The following is a 27,979-nucleotide window of genomic DNA, read 5'->3' on the forward strand; positions in this document are numbered from 1 at the left end:
GCTAGGCTTTTCTTAGCAAAAAATATTCAATACTTTGCAATGTATCTGAGAAGGCCTACCTGACAGAAAAACAGTGCTCTCAGAATTAGCATAAAGACCAAAATTTCCCATATCACAATTTCAATGAATCTTGCCTCTCCTGGGCAGCGCAGTTAAGGTGAATCCTTTTTTCCTTCTGTGCTAGCATGGGATTGAAACAGAGCACTGGGCAAGAAGTGCACACTAATGCCTCTCCCCTTTCTCCATGCGAATCCAGGAAGGTGAATGCAGGCAGAACACCTTCAGACAGAGGCCTCAAGCTCCAGCGCTACAGGCTGCCGTGTCTGCACACAGTTTGCAGGTTCCTTTGAGTCAGCTGCCAATTTAAGCCAATTTATCAATGACTTTAAATTAAGCAGGTACTGTAAGGCAGGGGAAACGCGGTGAAAACAAGCAGGAGTGGCAGCGCTGCATCGCTCCCCCACTTCGAGATCCCTACCTTAAGGGGCTCCCCTTTAAGGTTACCTTAGAAAACGGTAAGTGTGTTTAACCAGAGTATACAGAAGTCAAGTATACAGACAAGAGAGACATGTCACCAAAACTAGTTTATTTGAAGGGCTTGGAGACGTACAGCAGCTCCACCCCTGCAATATACACTGGTGGGTCTTAATCGCACCCGTTAAAAATATTCCCATTATTTTTTACTCATGAAATAAAATTTACATATGATTGTAATTATATGAATATTTTTTTCCCCTGTTATTTAATATTGGGGTTTGGGGGGGGGGGGGGCAGTAAAATTCCTACACTACACATATACATGTATATTATACGTTTTCCAGCACCACCAACTTCCAGCACGAGTCCAAACATCCACAGGAGATATGAGACACATCAGTTTTCAGACACCCATTTTAAATAATTAAGAACAGTGGCGCCCAATCATGTGCCATGGAGAGGCAAGAGTATGCAGATTTTCCATTCCAACCAATCACAATCACAGTTGCTGATATCACCAATTAACACACCTTCAGCCAGAGGGGCGGGACCTAGAGAGATCAGCCGGTGAAGCGGTTGGTCGGAATGAAAAGCTGCATACTCTCAACCTTGCACATGATTGGGCTACCACCGATTAGGAGGAAAGTAGCAGAAAACGGGAAATAAACGCTCCCTGCTCTCCTCACAACACAGAGCTGGGGCTTACAGCTGACACACAGCAGCCGGGAGGAGACTGGAGATCAGCGGAGGAGACGCAGTGGAGGAGACGCAGCAGAGGAGACGCAGCGGAGGAGACGCAGCGGAGGAGACGCAGCGGAGGAGACGCAGCGGAGGAGTGAGGTCACCGCTGTATAATGGAACCCCTGAGGGACTGGTCGCTGGCTGACCGAGGATCAGCGATCAGCACAAGCGGTGATGAGATCAGCGTCATGACATCACAGCTCGCTCGTGACGCGTTTCCCCATTAGTTTAGACCTGGAGTTACTGCAGGGTTTTTAGACTATGAGGGGGGAGGGGGTAGGAGGGGGAGGCGCGGGAGGGGGGGCGATGCTGGCTCAGCGGTCGCCGGAGATGGACGGGGCGGTGTAGGTCTTGAAGCGCTCGTGGGCTTTTTGTTTGGTGAGCAGGGTCAGCTCCATGGTGTCGATGGCCTCCTCGAGCGCGTCCCGTTTGTGGATCTCCACCGTGTAGTCGTTGGCCTTCGGGACAAAGGGTAGAGAGGACGTCAGAGCGCGTCTTCGAGCGAAGGGCAGAGGCGTTCGCCGCCGCCGCCGTCGTCATCATCGGTCTCTGAGAAACTCACCAGCTGCAGCGAGGCCAGCATGTATCGGCACACCTCGTGGCTCTCCTTCCCCCGGACGATGGAGGCGAAGCTCCGCCTCTCCATGACGTCACCGAACGCGTCCATGATCTTGTTCCCGTAGTCGTGGATGTCGAAGGCCAGCCTTTCCTCCTGAGGGCAACGGCGTGGAGATGTGAGCGGTGGTGTTCCATGGAGCATTGTCAACCCACAGAGCAAGCACACAAGCACACGAGAATGTGTTCACTTTCATTCACTGCTACTAGTGGGGCCAGGCGACAACAACGGGCTGGAGTCCCGGGATGGGAGACATACTCACCCCAGAAACTGGGATAAGGCCTAACCGCCATGTCTAAACACCATTTCCTTTATGAATATGTACGAGCAGGCCAGCCACTCTCGGATAGATGAACTTTTTAACACATTAAGTGTTGAAGTAGCCTTCCTGTGCGCAAGACCAAACATTTAAATATTTTAAAATATTTAATATTTAACTTTAAACTGGCGGGTAAAATCACCCCACTGCTCGCGGGTGAAGGGGCCTGAAGCGCGTCGCTGCTCGCGGATGAAGGTGTTTTTTTTTTTTTAAACGCGTCGCCGTGGTGGCACTGGCGGTTACGGCACCTGCGCGGTGAGCTGGGGGCCCATCTTCTCCTCCCAGTCCTTCATGCGCCGCGACAGCACCGTCTCCTGCGCGTACTTCTGCGAGTTCACCAGGAACAGCTCCTGAAAGGAAGAGAACCGCCGCGGCCGGCGGCCGTCAGCAGGAGGCGCTCCAGTGAGACCGTCTCACCGTGCCGCTACGCTATGCTACGCTATGCTACGCTACGCTACGGAATCTCGGTGACGGCGCTGGGGCGGCACGTACCACGCTCTTCTTCACCAGGTCCTCGTAGGACATCCTCTCGGTCTGTGATGCTGAAAGAACGCACGTACGCAACACGGTTAAAATCAGGAAAAATTAAACTCCTCAACGTCAAGAAAACACCAAGCTAAATCAATTTATACAAGTAATTACGTATCACTTGGCTTACACCCGGAATACCAGCCGAGATCCTGCCCACATATGTAGCGCGAGACACGCCCACTCATGAATAATTAAAGGGAAGCGTGTGGTTGTACTGTAGAATAAGGTCCTAGCCACGCCGGCCAAGGCTAATCACCTGTGATCACCAGGTCCTGGTCGTCCGGGAGCTGCGCCGGGGCCTCGTCCGCCACGTTCTCCTGGTCCGAGAACTCGTCCCCTCCCCCGTCGGGGTCCTGGAAGTCGTCGGGCTCCTCGCCCTCCCTCTCCACTTCGGGACCCCCCAGATCCCAGTTCCTCCGCTGCGGGACGTCGCTGGACAGGACGCCCTGAGAGCGCCGTGCGCACAGATTCCGTGAGAAACGGACCGCAGTGCTTTTATCGCCACGGCGATACAATGTGGTGAACGTTACGAGCACTCCAGGCACTAGCAGAAGGACTCCCAAATGACGTAGTATCTAGTTTTTTTATATCCATTTAAGAGCAGTGTACAGATCTACACGCAGGCATTTTGCACCCCCACCCACCCCACCCTTCTCCGATGAATGTGCGAGTATGCCCGCCCCGCCCCGCCCCCCCAATGCCCTCACCGCTCGCCGCTGGATCTTCTTCTGACACTTTTGCTTCTCTCTGACGTTGTTCCAGTACAGAGCCTCCAGATCTGAGAGCACACGCCCATCGAAGGGGACGGCCGGGAAGTGGGGAGGGAGCAGAGCACGTCAGTAAAAACCACGTCCAGAGCAGGGACGAACGGCAAGCCGCGCTCAGCATTGGGACAGGGAATGCGTCTCAAATAAATCATCACGAATTATCTAATTATTTTAATTTACTATACGTAATTACAGCATGAAACAAGCCAGGGCCTGGGTAATAAGAATTCACCATCCAAAGGAAGCCCTTAGTTACCTGCGAAAGTGGGTCCCTTCCTGGCCTTCCGGCTGGGCCTCTCAGACACTGCAGACAGAAGGACTCCAGTCAGGCTATTTCTGCTCGGTTTAAAGAAACCAACACAAAGACGCCTCACAGAGGAAACGGTTAATAATTCAACGCACACAAATCGCCTCAAGGAAGGTAAAGGAGGTCGACTGTTGAGTAGCAAGAGTGACGAAATAAAGACGGGAACAAACACCGAATTGTCCGAACCCGAACCTTAATTCAGCTGCATCGCTCTCAAAAGCAGGCGCTGGAACCCCAGCGAGTAAAACCTGACATTTTATGTGACCAACATGAGTAAAATACAGAGGGAAGGATTAAAATCGCAGACCGGGGGCAGTCCTGTGGTTTTGGCCTGTTACCCTAAAAAAATTTTCCAGGATAACCAATTGTTCTCCAGGACACTTAGGCAATTTTCTCCCACTTTCCATGACTTTTCCGTGGCTAGGAAGCTGCATTAAAACAAAAATTCTGTGTTTCCTAGGACTAGTAGGAACTCTGAAATCTGTATATCTAAAGTGCCTCCAAACTCCAGGCTGCTGAGAACGACAGCGGCCAGTCGGCCATACAGCCCAGGCGAGTAACAGCGGCACGGTTCAGCCACGTAAACGCACCGTACGCAGCGCAGCGCAGCACTGCGCTCCCAACGGCACACCATGCGCTCACAGCACAGTCCTCTGGGGATGCACAGCACAGTCTGTGTACTCACAGCACAGACCTCTGGGGATACACAGCACAGTCTGTGTACTCACAGCACAGTCCTCTCCGGGTCCCTCAGTACTCACAGATCCCGGTGAACCAGTCCATGAAGTCCTGAAGTTTAACGGTGCCTCTCCTCTTCCTCTTGTTCCCAGTCACTTCCTGTACGCTCGGAGGGATGGTGAAGTGCTTCCCTGTCGGGGGAACCACACAGAACGCGCTCCGTATCACACAGGCTGCACCCTTACAAGCACTGGCCGTCAGCTCAAAGGGCCCAATGCAGAGCTCGGTTTGGCCAGTTACTCTTAGGCAGGGCCGTATTTCAAAATGTACATAGGGACGGCAGCCCACAGGCAACAACCACATACACAGTGAAGTTATCAAAAGAACGAGACACAAAGTCATGACGACTTATTTCCACTGCGGTCCTCGTCGTACCGGTCCATTCATAAGAATAAGACTTCAATTGCGTCAAAATAAAATGGAGGTAAAACGTGCTGTGCCTCTCACCGGTCTTGAGCGGCTTGTCCTCCGAAGTGGAGAAGGGATTGTGGCACCTCCAGGGGTCCGGGATGTCCTATTCAGCCAATCGGTGACACAGGAGCCAAAGGCCGCGGTGGAAGAGAAGATCACAAGTTGTGGCGGGAGACGAACGTGGCGGCATCGACCGACACAGAAAACAACCAGAGCAAACCCCTCAGCACCGCTACGCTGCAGCAGGTTATTATATACCCAGCGAGGGGCTGAAACTACGGCGCTGTCCTTATGGGATTAGTGACGGTACCTTCTTCTCCTCAGGTTCAGGCTGCAGAGCGGGCCTCTCCCTCAGCATCCGCCTTTCACTGGGAGCCTGAACGGAGAAGGAGAGACTCATTACACGCAGACACACACCTGCGCACGCACACACACACACACACACACACACACGCTCATGCACGGACGCACACACACACATGCACGGACGCACGCAACACTCACACACACACAGACTCCCTCACACACGTACACACACACAGACACAGACACACACATGCCCGCACGCACACACACACACACCTAATTCAGGCAGGGTGATATACCGCAACGATAATTACCACCTTCCATAACAACCATCGCCACCCTGTGGTGTTTTGCCTTTCTTTTCGTATTTTCCCACCTTAATTATACCTGGTGCGATAGTAAACATGCAAACCTCAGGGGCAGAGTGAAATACTACCGGGAAAAACATCACCAGTTATCTATCGGGTGCTGTCAAGACAGCCAATCAGCAGCAAGGCCTTGCAGCTCCTATGCGATTGACAAAAAACAAATGGCATGATCACACGGTGATGATGTACGACCTTGGCTGTTGCCAATTGATTGGCTGTCTTATCAACACCCAATAGATAACAGTGGTGACCTTTTTTCCCCAGAAGCATTTGACTCAGTTGGGATGTTCACAAGCGCATCAGGTGTAATTAAAGAATCACACCACAAGGTGGCGATGAACATTATTATATCAGATCATTCTCATTGTGGTATAATGTCCAGCCCAACCTCTGATATTGAAAAGACATGAACTGCCACTGACAGACCATGATGACTGTGCTAGGGTAAGCCTCACAGGCCACCGTAGCCTCGCCTCTCTTCTGCAGCGGGAAGGGGGGAACGGGGCATACCTGGTGCCTGCAGACATGCTCGTCAGTCAAGGGGTCCACGTCCATGCCCTCGTCCCCCTCCAGCGGCGGGAAGGCCTCAAACGCGTCCCCATCGCCAGCGTCCCCCGCCATCGCACTCCGCCCTTCTGGACACAGAGCACAAGCGGACCGCTCAACAGGAAACCTCCAGCACCGTACGGTCGGGTCTACCACAATCACACTCCGCAAAGGACCGTGTTTCACTGCCGGTGGCACCTCGGGCCATTCCATACTCTCATCAGCAGTCAAAGATCTGGTCCACGGACAGGGGAGGGCAAAGCAGCCGAACTAACACAGATTGTCCTAACTCGACATAAGGCTCTACAGGGCTCCCGTTCCAGAAAATGTGTGTGCTAACTGGATAAACAATTTGGGAGCATGTGTACCAATGTGGATGCATTAATGTGCTCCTAAATTTTTTAACTTAGGAGGAGCGCATGAGTGTGTTCCTTGAAAAGAAATGTTAGCGTAGAGCCCTGTTGCGTTTAATTCACTGTGTCGCGCAGCAAACGAAGGAATAAATGAACAAATTAATTCCTTACCGGGAGCTTCGGACAGGTTGAGCAGTGGCAGCAGGGCATTCTGGGGATTGGAGTCTTCATGATTGACACTGGGGCCTTCGACCAACGCTGAAGACAGAGACAGAGACAGTAACAGACGTGTGTTCCCGGTCACTGCAGAGAGGCTGGGCTCAGCACGCGGAACGCAGGAGAGCTGCAGACGCGGGGGGGAGCTCATCTTTACCAGAGATATTCTGCATGTACGTGCGGACGTCCATCACAAACTGCGACGGAGTAGAAGTCAGCTCCAGGCGGATGATGCCGTTGGCGTGGGGGGTGAAGTTATTCATCCGGAAATCCCTGCAGCTTGCCAGGACCTCTCCTTTATGGCTGCGCGCACGCACACACACACACACGTGTACACACACACACACACACACACACACACACAAATCCTTATCATTCAACAAAAGTTTCCCAACAAGCTAAAACCAAAAACAATCATTTTACTACACGTGAAATCCCTAGGATATACCACTGATGTTCCCATAAGTCTGTGCATGCTTCCGATTGTGGATTTCACATAACGCACTCAGAGTGCTTGCTTTAGCTCGATTTTGAACATCAGTCATAGAATCAGTTATTGCCATCTCAGCACAGAAGTGCTGTTCAGAAGAAGTTTGGCTCCACCTGAGAACATACTTGGTCTAGAAAGCAGGTCCCTCACCAGTGGGTGACCTCAATTTAGAAAGAGATTTCCATTTCAAAAGGAGTGTTTTTTTCCCTCCTTTTATTCACTCTTTTACCTGTGTAGGGGGTTCTTCTTCTTCTCCTCCTCTTCCACAGGAATCAGAGGCTCTGGAGTGAGGGGTACAATCTCCAAACCCTGAGGAGAACAAACAGGACCGGGGAGAGCCCCACAGATCACACACAACACAGCAGACACTTGGGGTCACATTGTCATTTACTGCCATCGCGCTGCACTGCAGTCAGTGATAACACCAAGTCCCAGAGCAAAATCAGGCATCATACAATGCAAGTAATTTCCAGCTTAAAACACTTGATAGTTTCACTAAAGTTTTAGGGATGTTAACATTTCCAAAAAAAAAAAACAATATATACAACAATATTTTACATAAATGCATAACATAAATGCACCCGTTCTGCGGGACATATTTTTGCAAATAATGCAGAATGCAGCAGTCAACACTAAAGTTGCCAGCACACACTCTGGAAGGCGACTGAGGGGAGAGGCGGAGCCTCACCTTGGCGTCATCGTGTCTCAGCTCTATGTTTGAGGCGTTCCCAGTGAAGTCGTCCAGCGTGAGAAACTACGGGCAGAAGAGAGAGAGAAAGGGTGTCTTAAGTATGACCGTTAAACGACAGGAAGAGCATCGCTCGCCCAAACCCCACCCAACGCGTGCGGCGACTCAAAGGGAGGAGGGGTTTTCTGGCTGCGACTCCCCAGCCTGTGTGGGATAGCCTGACAGGTCACGTAGCAGAGGCAGAAACTCTGGGGCCTGATACGGTGTTAGATACTGTCTAGTCTGTAGGTAATCAGTTTTACCCGCTTTCGTCATTTTGTTATGTTATATCCTTACCCCCACTTCATCTTTTTTGCTGCGAAAGGTGGCATCCTTGTCCCGGCCGTCTTCTTCGATTGACGTTGGCTGTTTGTCGCGCCTGTTAAAACAGTTTCACAGACGCCGTTTCACGAACGCAAGCATGCAGTTGCGGCATTTCAGTCGTCCTTGGTATTCTCTCTATTGCAGCTTCAATACAAAACCACTTTTACTCGCGACTGATCTTCTCAGAAAATACAACAACAACGCTGCCACGGCAATTAATAGATTCTCCATGTCGTGAAAATCCACAGTATTCTTTGAAAGATGCGTCATCAGTTGACTTTACCAGATATGAAGGTGGGGGGAAGATTACCCATAAATACCTTTCCAGGAAGAATTTGTACTTAATTCTTCTTTTAAATGAGTTGATTCAAGATAACAAAAACATACTAAACATGGAAAAACAATCAGAACATGGAAAGAAACAAACTGTTTAAGTGTCATCTTACTTTTTGTTGGAAATGAAGTCCAGAGCTTGGTAGACCAATGAATACAGGTACTCCACCTGCCCCAAACAATAAATTAAATAAAGAAATTGATCATAAAATCATAAGACTACTACATTAACCAGGGTTTCTTTCAGTCAGGAATGTTGTTGGTACATGTGTTGGCATAAAAAACACATACAGTGTGGCTAATTAACTAAGCCAGGTCAATATGTGGAATATTCGAGCCATTATAAACTACAAGCGCAGTGTGCCAATTGAACAGAACTTTGCGGAAAAAAAATTTGGACAGTGCCTCTATAAATTTCTCTATCTAGCAAATTATTTCAATGTTGGAGCAACAAAGCACGCACATTTATTCAGTCTGATGCGCATTCACCACATGGAGTAAGTTACAGGTCTGTGAGCTCACATATGGCTAAATATAATGAGCAGAAACACCACATCTTTACTACAAAAAACCTGCTTGGTGGCGATATCAAATTACTTCATCGACTCTCACCTTCTTGCTGTAGATACATGCTGAGCCTTGGATGAGCAGTGCAGCCTCTGCAAAATTCATTGTGGTTTTTCCTCCATCAAATGATATACAGATCTGGTCCAGCTGCAACACAAAAGGTAACAAAAGGCAATGCAAAAAAATTCGGCTACTTTACTAGATGTAATGTCTGCATAGCTCATTGTAGGTTGTAAATAAGGGGGGGAAACACTATCTCCTCTAATCCAGGTACCTCGTCCAGGTACTCCCCAAGCTGCGAGGCTACGTCAACCTCCCAGTTTTTGGTGAGGTCCCGAATTGGTTGCAGCAGGTGAGTGAAACGAGTTTCGGCGGCATCCATGGCGATTCTTTCAAAACTGCTGTGGAAACAAATATTAGCTAAGTTAAATGGCTGGGTGTTCCCGTATATGTTAGTACGCTATAGCAATAAATCAAATAAGTTAACTAGCTAGCTAACAAGTTATATGTTTTTGTTTTGGGTTAGTTTGCCAACTAAGAAATTGCTTTCTGTCTAGCAGAGTTAGACTAAACCGACTTTAAAAGTATTGTTTGAAAGGTAGTTCGCTAACCAGTTTTAATAAACTGACAAATTACCTTAGAAAGGTGGTTAGTCTAGCTAGCTAACTACGGATACCTGGCGCTAGCATCCTTGGCTAAAACTAAGGTTGTTGTTTTTATTATGGCGCTAGCTGAACCGGTTAGCTCGATATTACTGAGTAAGCACCAAAGTAGCCAGTAATAATTTCCGTATAGTTACACAGTGCAAAAAGCAGTTATATACTAACATTTACTAAATTGGCTCGATGTGAAAACATTAAACTCGCCAGAGTATATCGTTGAATGCTAGAAGAAGAGGCTTGTTAAATTAGCTAGCGGCTAGCTAATTCTGTAATCCTTCTAAATGAGCGCTGGCTACCTTGATGACAGAATTGGTTGTGATAAAATTAAAACATCTTACCTTCACAGGAACTCTGAGTTTAAATGCATTTGGTGATTGTAAATCTGATATTTTAGCTTTTGATCAAGTAAACTTCATGAAGCACATCATTCAAAAGAACCGCGTACATGCCATTTTTTTGTTTTTCCCGCGTGCGTAACGTACGGGTTGACGTAAATGTGACGTTTAACGCAACGCTGACTGCGAGGATAGCCAAAGAAGAACAGAGAAACAAAACAGTTTTAATCGAAGTCAGTGTAGAATGGTATCCGAAGGTTGTAACCAGATTGTATTCTTCTACTAAACCTAACGCGCATGCATTGTCATTCAGTTAAATAATCATTTTGTTTATGCTATTTTTGTTACACACAGAGATGAAGTATCTCCTCTCCCCAGATATATAAAGCAAAAGCAGTATTACAAAAAATATACCTTGCAAAAATGAACGTGACTTCTATTAAGATTAAAGTGTTTTTAGTCTGTGTGGCAGTGTAGCATTGAATTACCACCAGGTCTAAGAGTATTGAGAGGTAATGTGCCTGATTCCCAGCTGACGTATTGCTACTGTATGCTTGTCAAATGCACTAAACCAGAATTGCTTCAATAAATCATAATTAGCACAGTACAGCCATTGAATTATAATTAAACCAACATGAATATAATCATTTGTAATTACATTGGTGATATGGCTTTAAAAACGTGGCAACCCTGCAAGGAAACAAAAATTAAAAAAGCAGAATCATCAGGGGGGAAAAGCCTTCTTAGGTGTCTCAATTCTGTGTTAATAAGGTCGCTGGGGATCGCGTCTAGTGTGTCTCGAAATGTCCAATTTCGCCTGATAATGTTAACGTTGCTTCCAATTAATTGTTTTTTGTTCCAATGTGACACTGTCTATATATTAATGTAACTCCATTCATTTTTCTGTTTATTACCGTTACGTATCAATTGTGAAAACTTTTGTCAGCTTGCCATCTGCGAGTTTATAAGATGCTGAATAGTGTACAGCTTGTTCCGAGGCTAGATGGTCGTATGATATATTGGCATAGGATAGCGCCATACAAGTGGAACAGGCAGCCTACATCCCAAAGATCTCCCAACACGACTTCGCATAATGTACACCCTACACGGGGGATAGGGCCAGCGAGGCGCAGATAACTGTCGGGTCGATTCATAAAATGTTTTTCTTCCACCGGACACGGCAGGTGTGAATGCACGTTGCATCCATGTTTTCATCGCTGGCTGAGGTTTTGAAACAGTGGCACATATTCCACTACCGTGATGTCCGTGCACTTGTTCGAAATGCAACTCGGAATCAGTTGACTGCAAATATCAGTGTAAGGGTAGGGCGTGAGCCGGAAATTTCATTAAGATCCTGACAGAGTGATATTATGATTGTTGTTTCCTTTATTTTAGCGGTTACCTGCCGTACATTAGTTTCTCGAGGAAATACAATTTGCCGTGCCCGAAGCCCCGAGTTCACCTGTGTTGCCTTTAATTTTAAGGACGTATATTTTCACAGAATACATATTGGGGGGAAATGTTGTAGTGTTCATTAAAATAATAACAGAAATTGTTTATTTAGTTTACTTTCGATTAACTAATAATCACGTTCACAAATGTGTAGCCAAATACTTTGGGAAATACTTACGATACCGCTCGACAGTAGCAAACCGTTTGACCGCACGATACAACAAGCATTAAGGAATATGTGAAACCACCTTAAGAAACATTATTTTGTTTGTCACGTGGTATGATTCATGGAAAGTTCCTGGAAATCGGCCTTTCGTATGTATCAACTGTTTGTTCTGGACGGAGCCAAGTCGTTTCAAAACGCATATACACGAGCGAGCCAATTGGAACAGACTGTACCTGCATCGTGTAAAAAGACTCTGGCATTGTCGCTGCTTTCTAAAGATACATACAGCCTGCAGTTAACATTTTATTGTAACATTTAGGACGGTACATATCATCGTGGATATTTGGCTTCCTGTATATTTGGCTCAGTGAAATCCTGGAAATCGATCTCTAAATATATGGGGGTTAGCTTAAAGGAGCAGGACTTTGTAAGCTAATTAGCTTGCTAGCTATCCTAGACATGTCGTTTTACAAGTTTATAGGTGGCATGTAACTTGTATAGCTGTATCAACACACGCGTTCTACCCTATATTGTTATAATAGTTAATTTGGCTACTTCTATAACTAACGAGCGCTTGGCTACACCGTCCAAGAAGGTGGCAATGCGGTTGTCATGTTCGTGTTCTATACTAAGCTTTAACTACGGGCAATGGCTGTTTGATTCGATTGCGTTCATTTCCGATCCCAGCATGGTTCGAAGTCAGCGCCTATAATCTGACGTTAATATGAATTATTTCAGTTATTTTAAATAGATTTTTTAATATTACACTAAGTTCTCTCAGGTAAGTAACCTTAACCTGTTGCCACTCATTTATAAGCTTGTGTTCACCGTGAAGTTCTTTTTTTTATTTTTTATAAATGTTTGTCAACTTGTTATCCGTTTATAAATGGCTGACGATGTGTAGCCCAGAGGTGCCCAATCTTATCCGAAAAGGTAACTTATGGTGTGGGTGCAGGTTTTTGTTTTAGCCCAACACTAAGACCGTTGGTAGACCACGGGTGTTAAATAATTGAATCGAGTGTTTCGATAGTACTGGGCTAAAGCAAAAACCTGCACCCACACCGGCCCCTTCGAATAAGATTGGACAGCTCTAGTGTAGCCCAATAAAAGGTTTGGATTTCGCAAAAGTCAGCTAGCTAAATAGAGCTACCCTTTTCGTTATTGAATTGAATTACACGATTTTAATTGATCTTATCTGTATTTTATAGCACAACTGGTGAACTTTCAGTTGGCTATCAATGGCTAGTTGAGTAAAATCAACAAGATGATCATAGTCTGATAATAGTAGCCTACTTTCCTGCGCTGCAAAAGTTTCAGCTTCGTTCAATGCGCCGTTTCGACTGTTTTCACGTAGACTATACCGACCTGCGTTGTGTATATAGCTAACAACTCGTTCGTAATTCTTGTTCTGTGATGCTATAGTGTCAAGGTTTAATGGCTACAGTAGTCTGTTGGTGACAGCTACTGCCGTAACCGAATAAATGCATTCGAACGTTAGTTTACGGATAGCTTTACAGGTTCATGAAGTCAACGCTGAACATTAAAATTAAGCATTGCTTTGTTTCAGGTGGAAAAGCGCTCACGCGTTCTTCGGTAAAATTGTGGTGAACATACAAATTCTTTAATTGCTACTGGAGTTGTGCTGTTTTTGCGCACGCCTCGACAAAAACCGCACCCCTCTTTGAATGTATACCTGCCTGCTCCTGGGACTTCTCAAATGACCTGCCATTCCTCCGACTCCGCTGAAACGATCGAGAACGAGAGGGGATCAGAGACCGAATCTGGAGTGGTAGATTCCGATCATAACAGAATCGCTGCCGCGGTGAGGGATCTGAAAAAGACAGGTACGGCTCAAAAGAAGGCCTCTTTTAGGGGGATGTGATTGACCAGTGTGTGCCCTCGAGGTCACCACCGCCCGAGAAAACGGATGTTTGTGAAGTTACGTCGCTTCGCTTGATATCCTGCGTCAGTCGCATGTTTCATATCCTGGGCTATATAAAAGAGGAATTATGCACTCTTGTCCGGTTCTTTGGACTGCAGTTCATTATATCTACATTGTAAGCATTCCCTGTCCATTTCAAATTTACTTAAGCTACTGTCAATGTAAGACGGCAACATACTTTCTTAGACTCACTTAGCAGGGTAATTGTATTTAGGCTACCCATGGGCATTTACATGGCATGCAGATCATATTGGTAAAGATTGTTTTTTGGAAAATAACTGAATGGAAATGTGACGCTAGAGCAGTGTACCTGGGCAATTTTTGAGCATCCCTTTGCTGGTCCATTTTTTGAACCAGTATTGCAATCGTACCAGGTTCACTTCCGAATTGTCCAAGATTACTGGGGAGGTTGAAATTAAAATGAAATGTGTGTGGTGAGAACACCCCAAAAACCAGCAGACCAGCCGTCCAGGACAGGAGTTTGACACCTGTGACTTAAAGGCTGCCCAACGCTTTTCCTGGAGATCTACCATCCTATAGGTGTTCATTTCATTTGTCCTAATTTGGCACACCTGATTCTGCTAATTAGCAAGTTAAGATCTCTATCTGTTGCATGATGTGTGCTTTGCTATGGTTGGATTGAAAACCTACAGGACAGTGGATCTGCAGGAACAGGGTTTGGCAGCCCTACTCCATCCTCTGATTGAGAAATAGATTTTTAGGAGAATTGTGATGGGTTTTTTTCTTTTTCTTTTTTTTTTTCCTCTTCCATTTATTTTTATTTTTGTGGTTTGTTCTAGAAAGTTACCTGTAACTGTGTTCTAGAATATTTTTCTTCTTCTCCTAAGCGAAGTATGAACCAACTCTGAAGAGTACAGGTGAGCCATGGATGGAGCTGTAGAGCTAAGACCTTCAAGTGCACTGTGCTTGCTGACAATGGCAGAGATGAGAATGAAAGGGCACACTTTTTAGGCTAAGATGCTAGTCGAGATTCTTGCGGTGCCAGCTCACTCAACTGAGGTCCGTTTGCGTGTCTCTGATTGGGCAGGTTGGTACTGGGGCCGCCTGACGGCCAATGAAGCCAAGCGGATCCTCCAGAACACGCCCGAGGGCACGTTCCTGTTGCGGGACAGCTCCCAACGGGACTACCTCTTCACCATCTCGGCCGTCACCTCCGCGGGCCCCACCAACCTGCGCATCGAGTACCGAGACGGCCAGTTCAAGCTGGACTCGGTGCTGCTGATGAACCCGCAGCTGAAGCGCTTCGACAGCGTGGTGCACCTGGTGGAACACTACGTCCTCCTGTCCCGGACCTTGGGCGGGGGCACCGCCGCCGCCAAGCCCTCCCCCTCCCCCTCCCCGTCCCCGTCCCCGTCCCCGGCCCCGCCCAACGGCGCCGTGCGGCTGCTCATGACCACGCCCGTCTACGCGGCCGTGCCCTCCCTGCAGCACCTCTGCCGCGTGTCCATCAACAGGGCCAGCGCGCGGGTGCGAGACCTGCCCCTGCCCGGCAGGCTCCGGGACTACCTGACGGATTACGCGTACCACGTGTGACGGGTGCGTGAAGGTCGCGAGGCGCGGTCCTCCCCCACCCCCCACCCCCCCCAGACCCAAGGGACCGTAGTTGCATGACAGACTGCCTCCCCTGTTGGGTATGCCTGTGTGTGCACTGTGTTCCACACAAGATGAGTGGGGGAAAAAAGCCCTGTCATTTTTCCTGTTTTATTTCCATTTTAAATGGTAATTCTATTCGGGTCAATGTTTTTCCAGGCAGGTTTGAAAGTGGATTTATGAAATTAACCATGAGCAATATTCAGAGCCCCTCTTCCCTCTCTTCCCCCTGGCTGATCTTGCTTGACAGACTTTATTGAAAGAATCCAGTAGTAGAAAAGGTGTGGCGTAGCAGTAAACTCCTGTCCAGCACTGTTCTGATAAAAGGTCATGACTTTTGCTCCCCCCCACACACACACACACACACTCTTTGTCCCCTGCTACTGTCAAGCACAACAGATCTGGCATTTATTGTGAATTATTTTTAGCTTTTGGTAAATATTGGGCCTTATGGTGTTAGCACTGATTCACAGAGCATAGGGAGTAACTTGGCTGGTTGATTATCTTGCCCATTTTTCTAAACCGTTATATCCAATGCAATACTCTGAATGCTATACACATGTATAGACATGAAATTCTACACACTGCAGCTCTGTTTTAGATGAACTACATTGGAGTTCTTGCTCTGATCCTCTCTAAATGACCAAATTCTATGCTGTGCATAAAATATCCACCGGGTGGCACCATAGCCTTAATTTATGGGTCATTGCATAATATTTGGCTTTCTAAAAAGACATGAATTCATGGTTAAGTTTAAAAAATATATATATCTCTGTGGATGTTGTATGTATTTATTCAAAGATCTTTGGGTCTTTTTTTTAAAAAGAATTTTTTTTTTTATAAGCCAAATTATAATTATTACTCCCACTTCTCTGAAAGTAATTCCATCCATGTTGTAGCATTGAGGATTTTTTAAATGTTTGCTGTCTCTAGACTGTTTTGCTTTACATGGCTAACTGTCATGCCAGGGCAGGTGCAAATGACTGCAGTACAGTTATGCCAGTTATCCTGAAGATGGATGCAGCCTGTGATCCCACCAACTGCCAAAAAAATAAATAAATAATAATGGGTGAGAAATGTCAAATGTTATAACTGGTATCATATTTCTCTCTGGGGGGTTTTTTTTTGTTGTTTTTTTTACCCCCTGGTGATTGGTGTTTAATTGTTAGTTTCAGCTCTTGACAGATATGGATCCTTGATATGAAAATCACTTGACTGGATCCCTTTTTTAATTGACAGAAACTTTATTCGGTGCAGCAGTCGAACAGAGAGTAACCAGAGCCTTGGCAAAGCTCGGTACGTGAGACCGTTTGACACTGCCTCTACCGAATGCACTCGCCCAAGAATATTCTAGAGCTCTAGAACATTCTAGAATATCTCTGGTTTAAAATGGAATGATGAGCTGAAGGATTTAGCTAGACAAGTTTAGAAAATTACACATTGGTCTCATCTGAGTCATAGTAACGTTGTAACAGACATGCAAATTATTTGTGCAAATATGATTATTATGCGCAAGAACAGAATTGTCCTGAAATTCTGGCAGTGTCTGGTTACAATATTCAGCACCAATTATACAATAAGTTACATTATTATAGCATAAAGGCAGAATACACTGCAAACAATATTACCTGTGATTTTCTCACTGTACCTGGCAGTAAAATATTAACTGGTATAATATATATTCAGTCTATGAAATTAGCTGACATATACCCCATACCTATACATCATTGAGTTTGGCATTTTAAAAATTTGTCACAAAATCCTTATGCAAATTAACTTCTTTACGCCCAACTTCATGCAAACACAGAATTCCCACAACCCTACAGCAATGTTCCTTAAGTTCTTCTGGGCAATTGGTTCCTTCTGTTTAACTTCTGCTTCACCTTAATTTCCCTACTTACTGCATAATCTATAATGATCCAGCCCATCACACCATTTAAATAATTACATGAAAATATAAAACCAAAAATTTTCCTAAAAGATACAAATAAAAACTTTTCGCTGCCATATTTGTTCTATGTGGTATGGATGACCAAAAGTGCCTTAATTAAAAATAATATGTGACTCCATAAAAAAAATGAATATATGCAAGAAAGCTCTAAATTAATATACACAAAAATTGATAGATAAAATCTGACATAAATGGGCATTTCTGCATTTATTTGCCTATTTCCCCATATTCCTTTATCATTAATATATGCATACATTTCCATATTTATTTCTTGATTAATTTATTTCTGCACAGTGTCGTCGTTACCACAGAGATGAGAGCCATCCATCACAAAGCAAAGGTCTGGGTCACAGGCAGTGGCAAGGCCAATGCGTGGTTTAGTACAGGGTGTGGCATTTCCATGGCAACTGACCTGGTCAAATTTCTTTTCTGATGTCACAATCCAGTGGCTCTGTCTGTGTTCGTTCTGTTGTTCACACGGCAATGGTAAATCCACGCAGCACCTGACACCAGCGCATATGATAGTTAGCACAGCAGATTCAAACAAAAAATAACAAATAGACCCACAAATACAAGCACACACTCACACACACGCAATTTTTCCAACACTTTGCGAAGGCAGAATAACAGCAACTGTAATAAGATAAATTGTATGTGTCGTTGACATGGCTAGTTAAAAAGATATAACGATTGTATATGTTAAATGTAAGACCCAACCTCATAGGCTCATACAGTAAGTCTGTCATTTGACTTTTAACACTGCGGTCCTTCTGTTTTCCAGGCAAAAGTGGGAAAATCAAATCCTCTGTGAAAATGGTTCATCCATCTTTTGTTTTCTAGAGAGTGCATCACTGCCGCATATTCACAATACTCACCAGCAAAAATCAAAATGATGCTACAGATGATCAATGCAATCAAGAACGACCTCTTATGTGGCCCTTTTACTTCAAATGGATGATTTCCCAAATATATCTGAAACAGACATAACAGATACAAATGTACCTTAAAGTGTTCTAAACATTTCATTGCTAAATCAATGGCAATTTACTGTGAGTGGAAGATTTAAAAGAAAAATATTAAAATATGTGACAAGGGTCAAAGTTTCTGTAAAAACAATTCCTGCAAAAAAAAAAAAAACAACAAAAAAAAACTATGACTTACCTTCACCGACTCAATCTTGGCATCACGCTTGTTGCGAATTTTACAGTCAATGGAATCCACCCCTGAAGAATTGCCTGGTATAATTTTATCCAGCTGACATTTGTGTTCTACATCACCCTCCAGCGCGTATATACCCAGTTCCTCCCTGGATATGTTCAGTTTGTCCACTTTTTTCTGGAACACAGAAAAAGGGTAAGAGAACCTTACTGATTAAAAGGAGAACATCATTAAGAGGCAGTAAAACATATTTGAGTTAATCTGTATCCAATACACAAACCTGCTTCACTTTGTAAAGTAAATTTGTATTAAACTGAATGGTAGGATTCTTTTTAATAAGCCTGCCTTACATAGGCCTCCATTCAATCAGTATTTGTCCTTCACTTGACTCACAAGCGATCAGTAAGCATTACAGTTTTTCTCCACAAACTCAGTCTGTTTTAGTGATTGTTGAATTCGTCTAACTTGTGTAAATGGTAAAGGACAAGGACAAAGTAAAGGACAAAACCTGACTGGATCCTGACGTTAAACTGAACATGTTTAAACCGAATAAATAGTGTTTTACCACAACAGTGATGCGCAAATTATCTCCGGATGGTGATGTAGTGAAGCGGATGAACTCTGGATCTGGGTGGTAGGTGAGGGTCGCACATGCAATCGTTTCATTTGCAACCTTCAGTCTGACGGTGACATCTCTTCTCGTTCCAGTTCCAACAGAAGGAGTGTAATACTGGAGATTCTGAAAAGATACAAATTTCAAGCACCAGCAAACAGTGCTGAGAATGATAGGTCATCGTGGCAAAGATGTGGCAGGTGCTTTGGCTCTGTTTTGACTGTTGTATGGTTGTGGTGGGACGTCAGATGGATACATTAAGGCCAATCCTGGGAGACACTAAAGAGTGAGATGGCAGTGTTTACGTAATTTAAAACCTGTTTTAATAAAATTTTCATTTCAAAAATGTGCTTCGAAGGAATGTGGAGAGCTAGGGAAAAGCTGTGAAAATGCAGACAGAAACCAAATCTCAGCTCACACTGGACTAGACTGGCATGTTATTACATTACATTACATTACAGGCATTTAGCAGACGCTTATCCAGAGCGACGTACAACAAGTGCATTAGTTCAAGGTGCAGAGGTGCAAAAGAAACACACTAGAGTGAAGGTAGTCAGATTCTCTGCTGTTCTGACCGCCACGGGGAGGTCATTCCACCAGCGAGGGGCCAGGACAGACAGCAGACGTGAACAGGAAGTTATCATCACTGAAAATGACTAACCATGAGAACCAAAACTTGTGTGCATTCATAATGTAGAAATGTATTTCACTGAATGAGGATATGATCTTTTTTATCATTTCTGAGCAATGCTAATAACTAATGTTATCTGAGAAGTACAGTGAAGGCTGACAATGAGGCTGGATGGGGAACTGGATATGGAAATCTTGTCAAAGGGGTGTGTAAAAGAACGATGAAAGCCATAAGTGGAAGACTGTGTGAGAAGCAGGCTGTAATGGGGTGACGATGATGAGCGGTCCTCACCGAAGTGCTGAAATTAACACCAAGCGTCCGTGGGGGGTCCAAATGCTCTATCCCGTCCACAAACTGCAGGTTTGTGCCCAGGACACTGACTGCTCTCCCCCCACTATCGAATGCAAAAAGAAAAAAAGAAAAATGAAAGAAAAACAACCAATCACAAGAGGGGAACCCAGAAAGCTTATTTTTCCTTTCCCATGAGTTTCTCTTTTCTGGCTGCAGATGTAACGGATTCCCTCGAGCGACTCAGTAGTGAACATGGAAGGCAGGAGTAGGCGTGAAAGCAAAGGTAATTTTCATGGTTTGTCCAGGATAGTGCCAGAAAGGAGGCACTAGCGACTCTTGTGGCCTTTTCTAACTTCTCAAAATGAAAGTTTCCTCTGCACTTTGAGCCCGCCTGTACTTTTACTTCCTTATACACCACAAAAAAATTTTTTTTTCAACTTCACCACATTGGTAAGCAGCATTAAAGCAACACTTAAGGCCCTGTTTCTCAGCAGAGTTTCATTTCACAGGCTGGCTCTCTGTATGGAAAAACATAATAGAAAGCGTATCTTGTTAACAAATCCTATTACAGGTGTGTGAATAAAATAAAAACATAAATGCCCACAGTGGTTAATTCAGCCTCTGAACTGGGGGGGTGGCGGGGGGGTGGTTGGGTCTCACCTGGCCCAGCTGGAGTCCCGCGACAGCCCGGTGCAGGACGGTAGGGATCTGTAGGTGATCTTGGCCGACCCATAACACCTCCCGTCCGGGAGTTCTACGCAAACAGTCATTCGGCCCTTGCTCCCACCCGGAACATGCAGCGTCAGCCTGTCACTGGAGCGGCTGTGGAATGGAACCCTGCATGTAGAACACACATGGGTTAGGCCCGCCCACTTTTTACTCACACCAATAGAAACAGAGCATGAAGAACTGGTCAGATTGGAGGTCACTATCAAAGAGAGAGAGCCGATCACATTCTCCAAAAAGACTGGAGCATCACATCATGTGTCTTCCACACGTCAGGTAAATGAATGAAAACCATCTCAAGCTGATTACCATGACAACTAACATGTAAGCTTTCCAGTGAATATACAGGTTCTGATTCTTCAGGACACTACAGAAAATACAAGGAAAGACCTGTGTCACTCACTCCATCTGATTGCAGTCCATGTCTCCACGGATACGTGTCTTTGTCACATGATCAAGGTTTTTCCCTGTGATGGTTGCATAGTTTTTTCCATAGAAGGATATTTCACTTGGTGTTATTGAGTAAATTTCTGGTTCCTAGAAAGGATAGAGACAGACACCTATGATTAAGCATAAAATTACATCTCTCATCCTCATAAAACCATGTGATCTCCTTGCCTCGTGTATAGGAAATGTGCAAAGCACATTCTAAACAGAAACTAAGCTTTATTTAAAAGAACCTTTCAAGATCGATTTGAAAAGAAAGTCTGGAATGAAGTAATTATGTTGCAGTTGTCTTTCTAGTGTTGACATTCCCAGAAATATAAATTGTAATGGTTAGGCATAATGGCTAAAATCTAATTAAACTGTGAGTAAATACAACTATTAAAAGGCAACATCCGCACAATGCACTTGATCATATCCCGATTACACACCGCCATGTCCAAAATGTATGCAAAACAAATGCTCCATTCATAATTGCAATCCACACCCTTGCTATATATAGTGAAAGTATTAGGCCACCTGTGGTTTTTAAAAAACCTTAGCAAGAGAATAGTTCAGTTAATATATGTGCATTTATTGAATAAGAAAACAAAGTATAAACATTTGTTTTCAAGTTTCACCTAAAATAACAAAGATTAGTTTTACTTATTTTTATCTTACACATGAATTTCCTCAAAATAGCCTCCTTTGGCTTCAATTACAATTAAACAAATTACAGGAAGTCTATCCAATCATTTTACAAATGGGGGATGGGAGGGAGGTGGGGGATAGTTAAATTGACTGAAATATTGTCTACATTAAGGTAGTCTAATACCATTGGCATGTAGTGTAAGTAAAATTGACACTAAAGCTGCAAGAAATATGGCAAAGAAGTCATTAGGCTTAGATACGCTTTGGCTTGTATAGTCTGTTTCAAATTAATGATGGTCACATAATACACCATGATTACCACTTACGATCAGGAAGAAAACTGTTTCAAATGCATCTTCACAGACGAAAATGGCTCAGAGAAACAACAACAGAACAAATGGCACGGAAATTTTTTTTAGAGAACTAAAGTTGTTCTTTAAGCGCAGTGTTCTACATGGGTAGGTGACTTCGTAGGTGACTTAGGTGCATTAAATGTCTTAACTACTGTTTGTATTTTTTCCATAGACTGCGTTGTTGCCGTTCTCGTTGTTTAGTGTTAATCAGTTTAACCTTCAGGGTCCAAGTTGAACTATGCGGTTGTTCCTTGCACTTGGACTGGTACTTCTCTCTAGGGGTTTCGTCATACTTGTTCCTGGTTATGGTTATACACTTTGTTGTACGTCGCTCTGGATAAGAGCGTTTGCCAAATGCCTGTAATGTAATGTAATGTAATGTAATGTAATGTAATGGGTATTGTGGTGTGGGGATGGCTGGTTTAAGCAGCCACACCTGCCCTGGGTCAAGCTAATTAGACCTGGCTAGTTAGATGATTGGTTATGAATTAGATAATTGGCCAGGCTAATTGGGCCCAGGAACAGGGGTGGCTGCACCTGTGCGTAGTGAGGTAATCAGTGCGCACAGGTTAAATCTGCCATCCCCACCCACACAGGGGAACCTCTCTGTCATGACAGTTTTAACATCTGCTCCTTGGCAGTAACATCTTGCCAACCCTTGTAAATAAACCTGGACTGCTTGAACATCTTCTCCCTGTGTCTCTGTGCTGGAGGGCCCCAAGGAAAGCCACTTCGGTGGCCTGTGGCAGGCGTGTTTGTCACAGGTATCCTTCCAAATGCTTTGTGGCTTTAACAGGAAGGGCCAATTCTCTGTTTCACTTCCTGTGGAGTCCGTGTTTAGTACATCAAAACTCAGCTCAAAACAGGGTGAAAATACACAATGCAGTTCAACTTACAGAGATATTCAGTCCAGAAGGATAGTTCTGACATGTACCCTGCAGGAAGAAATATCACATTTAAAAATATGTAACAAAGCAAAGATAATGTGCTAGGTGATGCAGTGGCTCACTCTAGGGGTGAGAGCATTTTCATAATCTGAAAATCAACATGCATGATGTTGCCTAATAACAGAAAAATATACAATATATAGACACAAGACAATGTTGAACAGCTTGAGTTAATGATGAGGGGTAGTAGTACCAAGGAGAATCGCTCATGTGCACAAACACCTACTCCGACTAGTGGCAATTCATGCATGTGTTGCAAAGCCTCAGTTTGACAATAGTATGTCAGTGTTTTACCTATGTTGAGATTGGAATGAGACTTACCTGTGTGTAACTCTCATGTGAGGACCAAGGCATCCAGGAGCAAGTGTGTTGAGTGAAAGACCACAAGCAGCCAGCTGCCACACACTCTGAGCACCTGTGGACAATGTAAATGTGTGCTCATTTTTTCTGTAATACTGAATTAGTATCATAAAGCCCCAGAAAGTGAATTATCCTTTTAACTATTATAACTTAGATCCACTAACAGGGCAGATGTGGGACCTCCTTGGATGAGAGAGCAGTTCCTCAAATTCCAGGATTCAGAGACTATCTGGTTGTCAATAGTGATCTTCACTGTTACACCCAGGCCTGCAAAAGTAAACACTTTTTAAAAAAATTTAGTGCACCATATTGAGACAGTAGGGAAAAGGCTGTCCAGTGTAAAATGTTATGATATGTTTGCCATCATTGTGATGCAAACTATTTGTATCCAGCAGAATTGTGCAATATGAGACTTTGAATTGCACCCAGGTTCTCCAGACATGTGGCAGGTAGGTGAAGGAGGGGTAAGAGGGGAGATGGAAGATGAAGAAGGGGTAAAGGGGGAGCTGGGGGTGAAGGAGGGGTAGGAGGGGAGATGGGAGATGAAGGAGGGGTAAGAGGGGAGATGGGAGGTGAAGGAGGGGTAAGAGGGGAGATGGGAGGTGAAGGAGGGGTAGAGGGGGAGATGGTGACAAACGGCCACTGACCTCCTGCAGGAAACTTGTCCCTGAGGAAGACACAGGAGCAGCTGGGGAATGCCGCGGTATCACCAGACCCGGCACACAGGCTCTCCCCACGCTCAGTGGTGAAGGCGCAAGAGAAGGCGGGACTTCCTGTAGCTACCACCTTCAGGTGAGCTGTCACATTCAATATGACCTTCTGAGAGGAGGGAAGTGCAGTATTAGTTTTACCGAAGTGGAGCACAGTTCGGTGTAAAACCTCTCAGAGTGATGTCCTCTACCTCGCGAGATGGCGTTTCCTCCGCGTGGAAGGAAATCATTCGTTCCTGCAGCGAACCCTCAGGAATGGAGATCCACGCTGACGTGAGGCACTCGTCAGGAAATGTGCACCTGGGGTGACGGGGACAGCAAAGTAATGAGCACAGGTGAAGGCAGGCGGGTCGTGCAGCACAGCGAGCTGGTGAACGCTGATGGACGTTGACTGGAAATGTGTGAAAGGCACAGCAACACATTACTGAGCCTTCAACAATGTTTCTGATAACAGTGCTACTGCTACCACTAGTCATTTCACATGAAACCATGGTCCAAAGATGGTCCTTCTTTTAACTGAACCAGTCCACATTTCTTTTTACACTGGAGACTGCACACCTGTTAGGTCCCTCACACAGAAAGTGCAAACGTGCAGTCGTGACCTGCCCTTCAGTAATTCAAAGGAGGAGCACCGCGCTGGTGCGCTTAAGCTAAAGCTAGCGTCGTGCCCTGCCGCAAAAACGACGAGACACCTGCCAAATGAATACATGAAATTGAAATTAGGAGGAGCGATAAGACTGACCTGCTCTGAGAAGAACACCAGCCACAGAAGGGATCATGGGAAAACCAGCAGTCCCTCATGCTGCCGTACCTCCAGCACTGAGCCACGGCCACCCGCTTCATCTGCGTTACACAGTTAGTCAGCTGTGCCCATTACTACAAGCACAACTTTAAACCACACGACAAAAGGGATCAAAACGTGATCATAAGGCACCTGATTTCCCAATGCCAAGTAGATGTGCTTCTTATCTATGGGGTCCAAAATCATTTTGGAATGCACAGGACGGTCGTCGTCAGATTTGTACAGGACGATAGGACAGGTTGGTTTCATGGCCTTGTCCATTGAAATCTGAAACAAAAGAGGCTTCACACAGTGTTTCATCTTTGTGTCTAAGCTGGGTCTGTGGAGTTTCATAGGTAAATGTACCTTGATGTTGTTACAAGTGCATACAAATTAGGGATAAAATGAAAACACAGGATGGTTGATCTCCAGGAACAATGTTGGGATGTTCCAAAAATATTTTGAGATGATTTTCAGCAATGATAATGCACGCACCAAAGATGCTTCTAGAAAAGATGCCCGCATAAATGTTGTGAATTACTGTTGGCCACACCGACCTTGATTAGCTGCCCATCTGCTGTCCCGATAAAGAACACCAGCCAGGAACTGGCAGTCACGGTGGCCACTGACGTCATCAACCGGTACTTGTAAACAGCCAATGGTGCGACGGTTTCTGACTCTTCCTGGAGAAAACGTTATATTGGCATGCACATAGAAGAGGAGTCAGCAATAAGGCTACATGAGTGTAAGACATGGGACTGCCCTTCAATAGGCTCTTAAAGATGTGAATCCGAATAACAATTTTTATCATTAATTCATAGTGAATTCATTAAATTCATTGTGAATTCTGTGGTAGTTTTTTATGTAGGCTACTCACTACATAGCTACCACAGAGACCCCACCACATAGCCTAGCAATTATTAATATCGCTGCTGTGGTGTTCTTTTGAATCCTGTAAAAAAAAATAATTAAAGGGACTGTTGATCCGTTTTTGTTGTACTTCATTAAAATATATGCATAATAAAGGAACATAACATTTTTGTCAGGGCTCATGCGCTTATATTTTTAGACCTAGTGGGTTTAGCCTACCATATTAGCCCTCCATACATAACAGTGCCGTGATATGATTGTTTTCAGGAATTTATAGCTTCTACTAACCTTATTTTCAGTAGAGCGCGATTCCATGAAAAAATCTGGATCCTCTCCTCCAGGAGAGTCTCTTGGAGTGATATTGAAAATGGCTAGTGCTGTACTCTCCGGGTCGAGCGAGTCACTGACTTTGAAGATACCTGCCCAAAGAAGAGGGGAACCTCCAACCACTGCAGATGAGGCGAGTCGTGTGTAGTATTTGCTCCCGCAGCACTGGAGGGTTGTACCTCTGAAGGATTTCAGTGTATCTCGCTTATTCTTTTCGCTCTTCATAGTCAGTAGTCGAACTCGTGATTGAGGACTCCTTATGTTGAAATTAATGAATATATAAAAGTGGTTCTTCCACTGGAAGCCATCCACAAAGTCCAAATCCACCCACTGCCCTGGTCTTCTTTTGATCTCTGGTGTGTTTTTATCTTCAGACGCTGAGAATATTCCACTGTCCTGGAAATCATTTGTGTCTCTAAGAGTAATGAAAAAATTATCGCACATGCAGTTCTCATGCATTTTTGGCACCGCTCCGGACAGAAGGTATGTGTTACCTGTGCTCCCTCCGATGTCGACCAGGAAACCGAGGGATGATTCATTGGGATAGACTGAAGCTACAGAGATTTGTTCTGTATGTACAGTTTTTGAAATATTTTTCAAATCTAGCACATCACAGTACCCACAGTCATAGGTTCCACAGGTGATCAACGTGTTGTTCTCTTCAAATGGCACCAACATCTGCACCCTGTTAGGTTGTGCCGTGTCCTTTCTTATTTCAACGGTAAGGTTTCTGTCCATCTGGTAGAGTTTGTCATCCGTGGCGACGTAAACCGTACCGTTCACAACAGCAAAGTTACTGACACTTCCATCTAACAGTTGGCTTTCGTCAGACTGACTGTGACCGATTAGGAAAATGAAAAAGACCAACGTCTGCATGCTGTCGTTCCACTTTAAGAAATACAGAAAAGACATTTGGTGCATTCACAGAGGCAGGAGTCCCTTCGCAGAGTCTTAGCTGGTGCAATGGAGACTGAACGAAACGAACTGAAGTCCTTTTCCTGAGCTCACACATACCGTTAGTTCAGACTTCCCCATTACCGACAACCCTGTCTTTTATCTGCACGTTTTGTTAGTACCTTTCAGGAACTTCTGCGCTGTTGGACTGTTGCTGTTCATCTACACATTTTAGAAGAAATTTATTTGCTTTCCTTCTAAAATGCAGTTAAATGCGAAAGTATTGGAACCTCTGCTCTGATTTCAAATCAATGACAACGAGACAAATAAGCCTACACAATGTCTGAATTTATTTCATGAGTTTTTAATATATTTATATATACACAGACATTGATCTATAGACACCAACCAACAATATCCCTATCCCAATTAATTGATTTACTCTTTTTCTTTCGCTTTTGTCGGATGAGGGGATTTTTTTTTTTTTTTTTTAAGAAGTTGCAGAAATACTTTGAAAATTCCACTTTCCTGATTCTCTTCTCTTTTTTTTCTTTTTGGTACCTGTCACGGATTGACGAGGGAATGGACCCAAATGCAGAGTGAAGAAAACCCAAGAACTCCAAAAGGGAAATTCACAGACTTTAATTACAAAAACTCAAGAACAAACGCAGATAACCAAAAAATGCCTCTCAGGGCAAATCCCAAAAACAGAAAACAGAAAATCCAAAAATCACAAGAAGCCAAACAGGCAGGCCAGGAACAGGCAGACAAAAACAAGCACGGGCAAACTCTCAGGCAAAACAGAGGAAGGAACACAGGCAGACACTCGGTGAGAAACACAAGCGAAAACACAAGGAACCAGCACCCAAGTCAGGCAAGAAGAGAACTTAAATAGACAAGACCCTAACGAGACACATGAGGGCACAATGCACAATCACACCACGGAGGGAAGGGATAACTAGACACAACTGAAAAACAATAATAGAAT

At 44.7% G+C, this 27,979-nt stretch overlaps 3 protein-coding genes across 11 annotated transcripts; 1 reads left to right on the forward strand and 2 right to left on the reverse strand.

Moving 5' to 3' along the window:
* Nucleotides 1–565: 565 nt before the first annotated feature.
* On the reverse strand, nucleotides 566–14,071 carry ncaph2 (non-SMC condensin II complex, subunit H2). Of its 4 annotated transcripts, none has more exons than XM_035426022.1 (20): nucleotides 14,005–14,071; nucleotides 9,412–9,538; nucleotides 9,183–9,284; nucleotides 8,684–8,739; nucleotides 8,211–8,292; nucleotides 7,875–7,940; nucleotides 7,416–7,495; nucleotides 6,854–6,999; nucleotides 6,652–6,738; nucleotides 6,092–6,216; nucleotides 5,218–5,283; nucleotides 4,944–5,010; nucleotides 4,520–4,627; nucleotides 3,708–3,755; nucleotides 3,392–3,462; nucleotides 2,941–3,130; nucleotides 2,646–2,695; nucleotides 2,402–2,503; nucleotides 1,781–1,930; nucleotides 566–1,676 (listed from the first exon to the last, which is right to left on the reverse strand). In XM_035426022.1, exons 1-20 carry the CDS (start codon nucleotides 14,037–14,039, stop codon nucleotides 1,533–1,535), a joined length of 1,902 nt encoding a protein of 633 aa, XP_035281913.1. In that variant the 5' UTR covers nucleotides 14,040–14,071; the 3' UTR covers nucleotides 566–1,532. The 4 variants fall into 4 exon arrangements, with proteins under 4 accessions (XP_035281913.1, XP_035281915.1, XP_035281916.1 ...); XM_035426024.1 differs by lacking the exon at nucleotides 14,005–14,071 and adding an exon at nucleotides 13,446–13,580; XM_035426025.1 differs by lacking the exon at nucleotides 14,005–14,071 and adding an exon at nucleotides 10,138–10,333 and having other exon boundaries at nucleotides 9,412–9,535.
* On the forward strand, nucleotides 11,835–17,246 carry LOC118231801 (suppressor of cytokine signaling 2-like). 3 transcript variants are annotated; one of them, XM_035426058.1, is made up of 4 exons: nucleotides 11,835–12,862; nucleotides 13,320–13,596; nucleotides 14,543–14,572; nucleotides 14,743–17,246. In XM_035426058.1, exons 2-4 carry the CDS (start codon nucleotides 13,470–13,472, stop codon nucleotides 15,246–15,248), a joined length of 663 nt encoding a protein of 220 aa, XP_035281949.1. In that variant the 5' UTR covers nucleotides 11,835–12,862; nucleotides 13,320–13,469; the 3' UTR covers nucleotides 15,249–17,246. The 3 variants fall into 3 exon arrangements, with proteins under 3 accessions (XP_035281949.1, XP_035281948.1, XP_035281950.1); XM_035426057.1 differs by having other exon boundaries at nucleotides 11,857–12,533; XM_035426059.1 differs by lacking the exon at nucleotides 14,543–14,572 and having other exon boundaries at nucleotides 11,859–13,596.
* LOC118231782 (plexin-C1-like) lies at nucleotides 16,187–27,893 on the reverse strand. Of its 4 annotated transcripts, none has more exons than XM_035426009.1 (17): nucleotides 26,059–27,893; nucleotides 25,458–25,583; nucleotides 25,054–25,188; nucleotides 24,862–24,962; nucleotides 24,311–24,419; nucleotides 24,057–24,225; nucleotides 23,574–23,676; nucleotides 23,371–23,464; nucleotides 22,999–23,037; nucleotides 21,079–21,212; nucleotides 20,610–20,786; nucleotides 19,950–20,052; nucleotides 18,980–19,153; nucleotides 18,418–18,591; nucleotides 18,132–18,228; nucleotides 17,669–17,759; nucleotides 16,187–16,345 (listed from the first exon to the last, which is right to left on the reverse strand). In XM_035426009.1, the coding sequence occupies exons 1-16, from the start codon at nucleotides 27,016–27,018 to the stop codon at nucleotides 17,692–17,694; spliced, it is 2,763 nt and encodes a 920-aa protein (XP_035281900.1). In that variant the 5' UTR covers nucleotides 27,019–27,893; the 3' UTR covers nucleotides 16,187–16,345; nucleotides 17,669–17,691. The 4 variants fall into 4 exon arrangements, with proteins under 4 accessions (XP_035281900.1, XP_035281899.1, XP_035281898.1 ...); XM_035426008.1 differs by having other exon boundaries at nucleotides 24,060–24,228; nucleotides 26,059–27,892; XM_035426007.1 differs by having other exon boundaries at nucleotides 24,057–24,228; nucleotides 26,059–27,892.
* Between the last annotated feature and the right edge of the window lie 86 nt (nucleotides 27,894–27,979).

This window comes from Anguilla anguilla, chromosome 7 (assembly GCF_013347855.1).
Source record: "Anguilla anguilla isolate fAngAng1 chromosome 7, fAngAng1.pri, whole genome shotgun sequence".
NCBI lineage: Eukaryota > Metazoa > Chordata > Actinopteri > Anguilliformes > Anguillidae > Anguilla > Anguilla anguilla.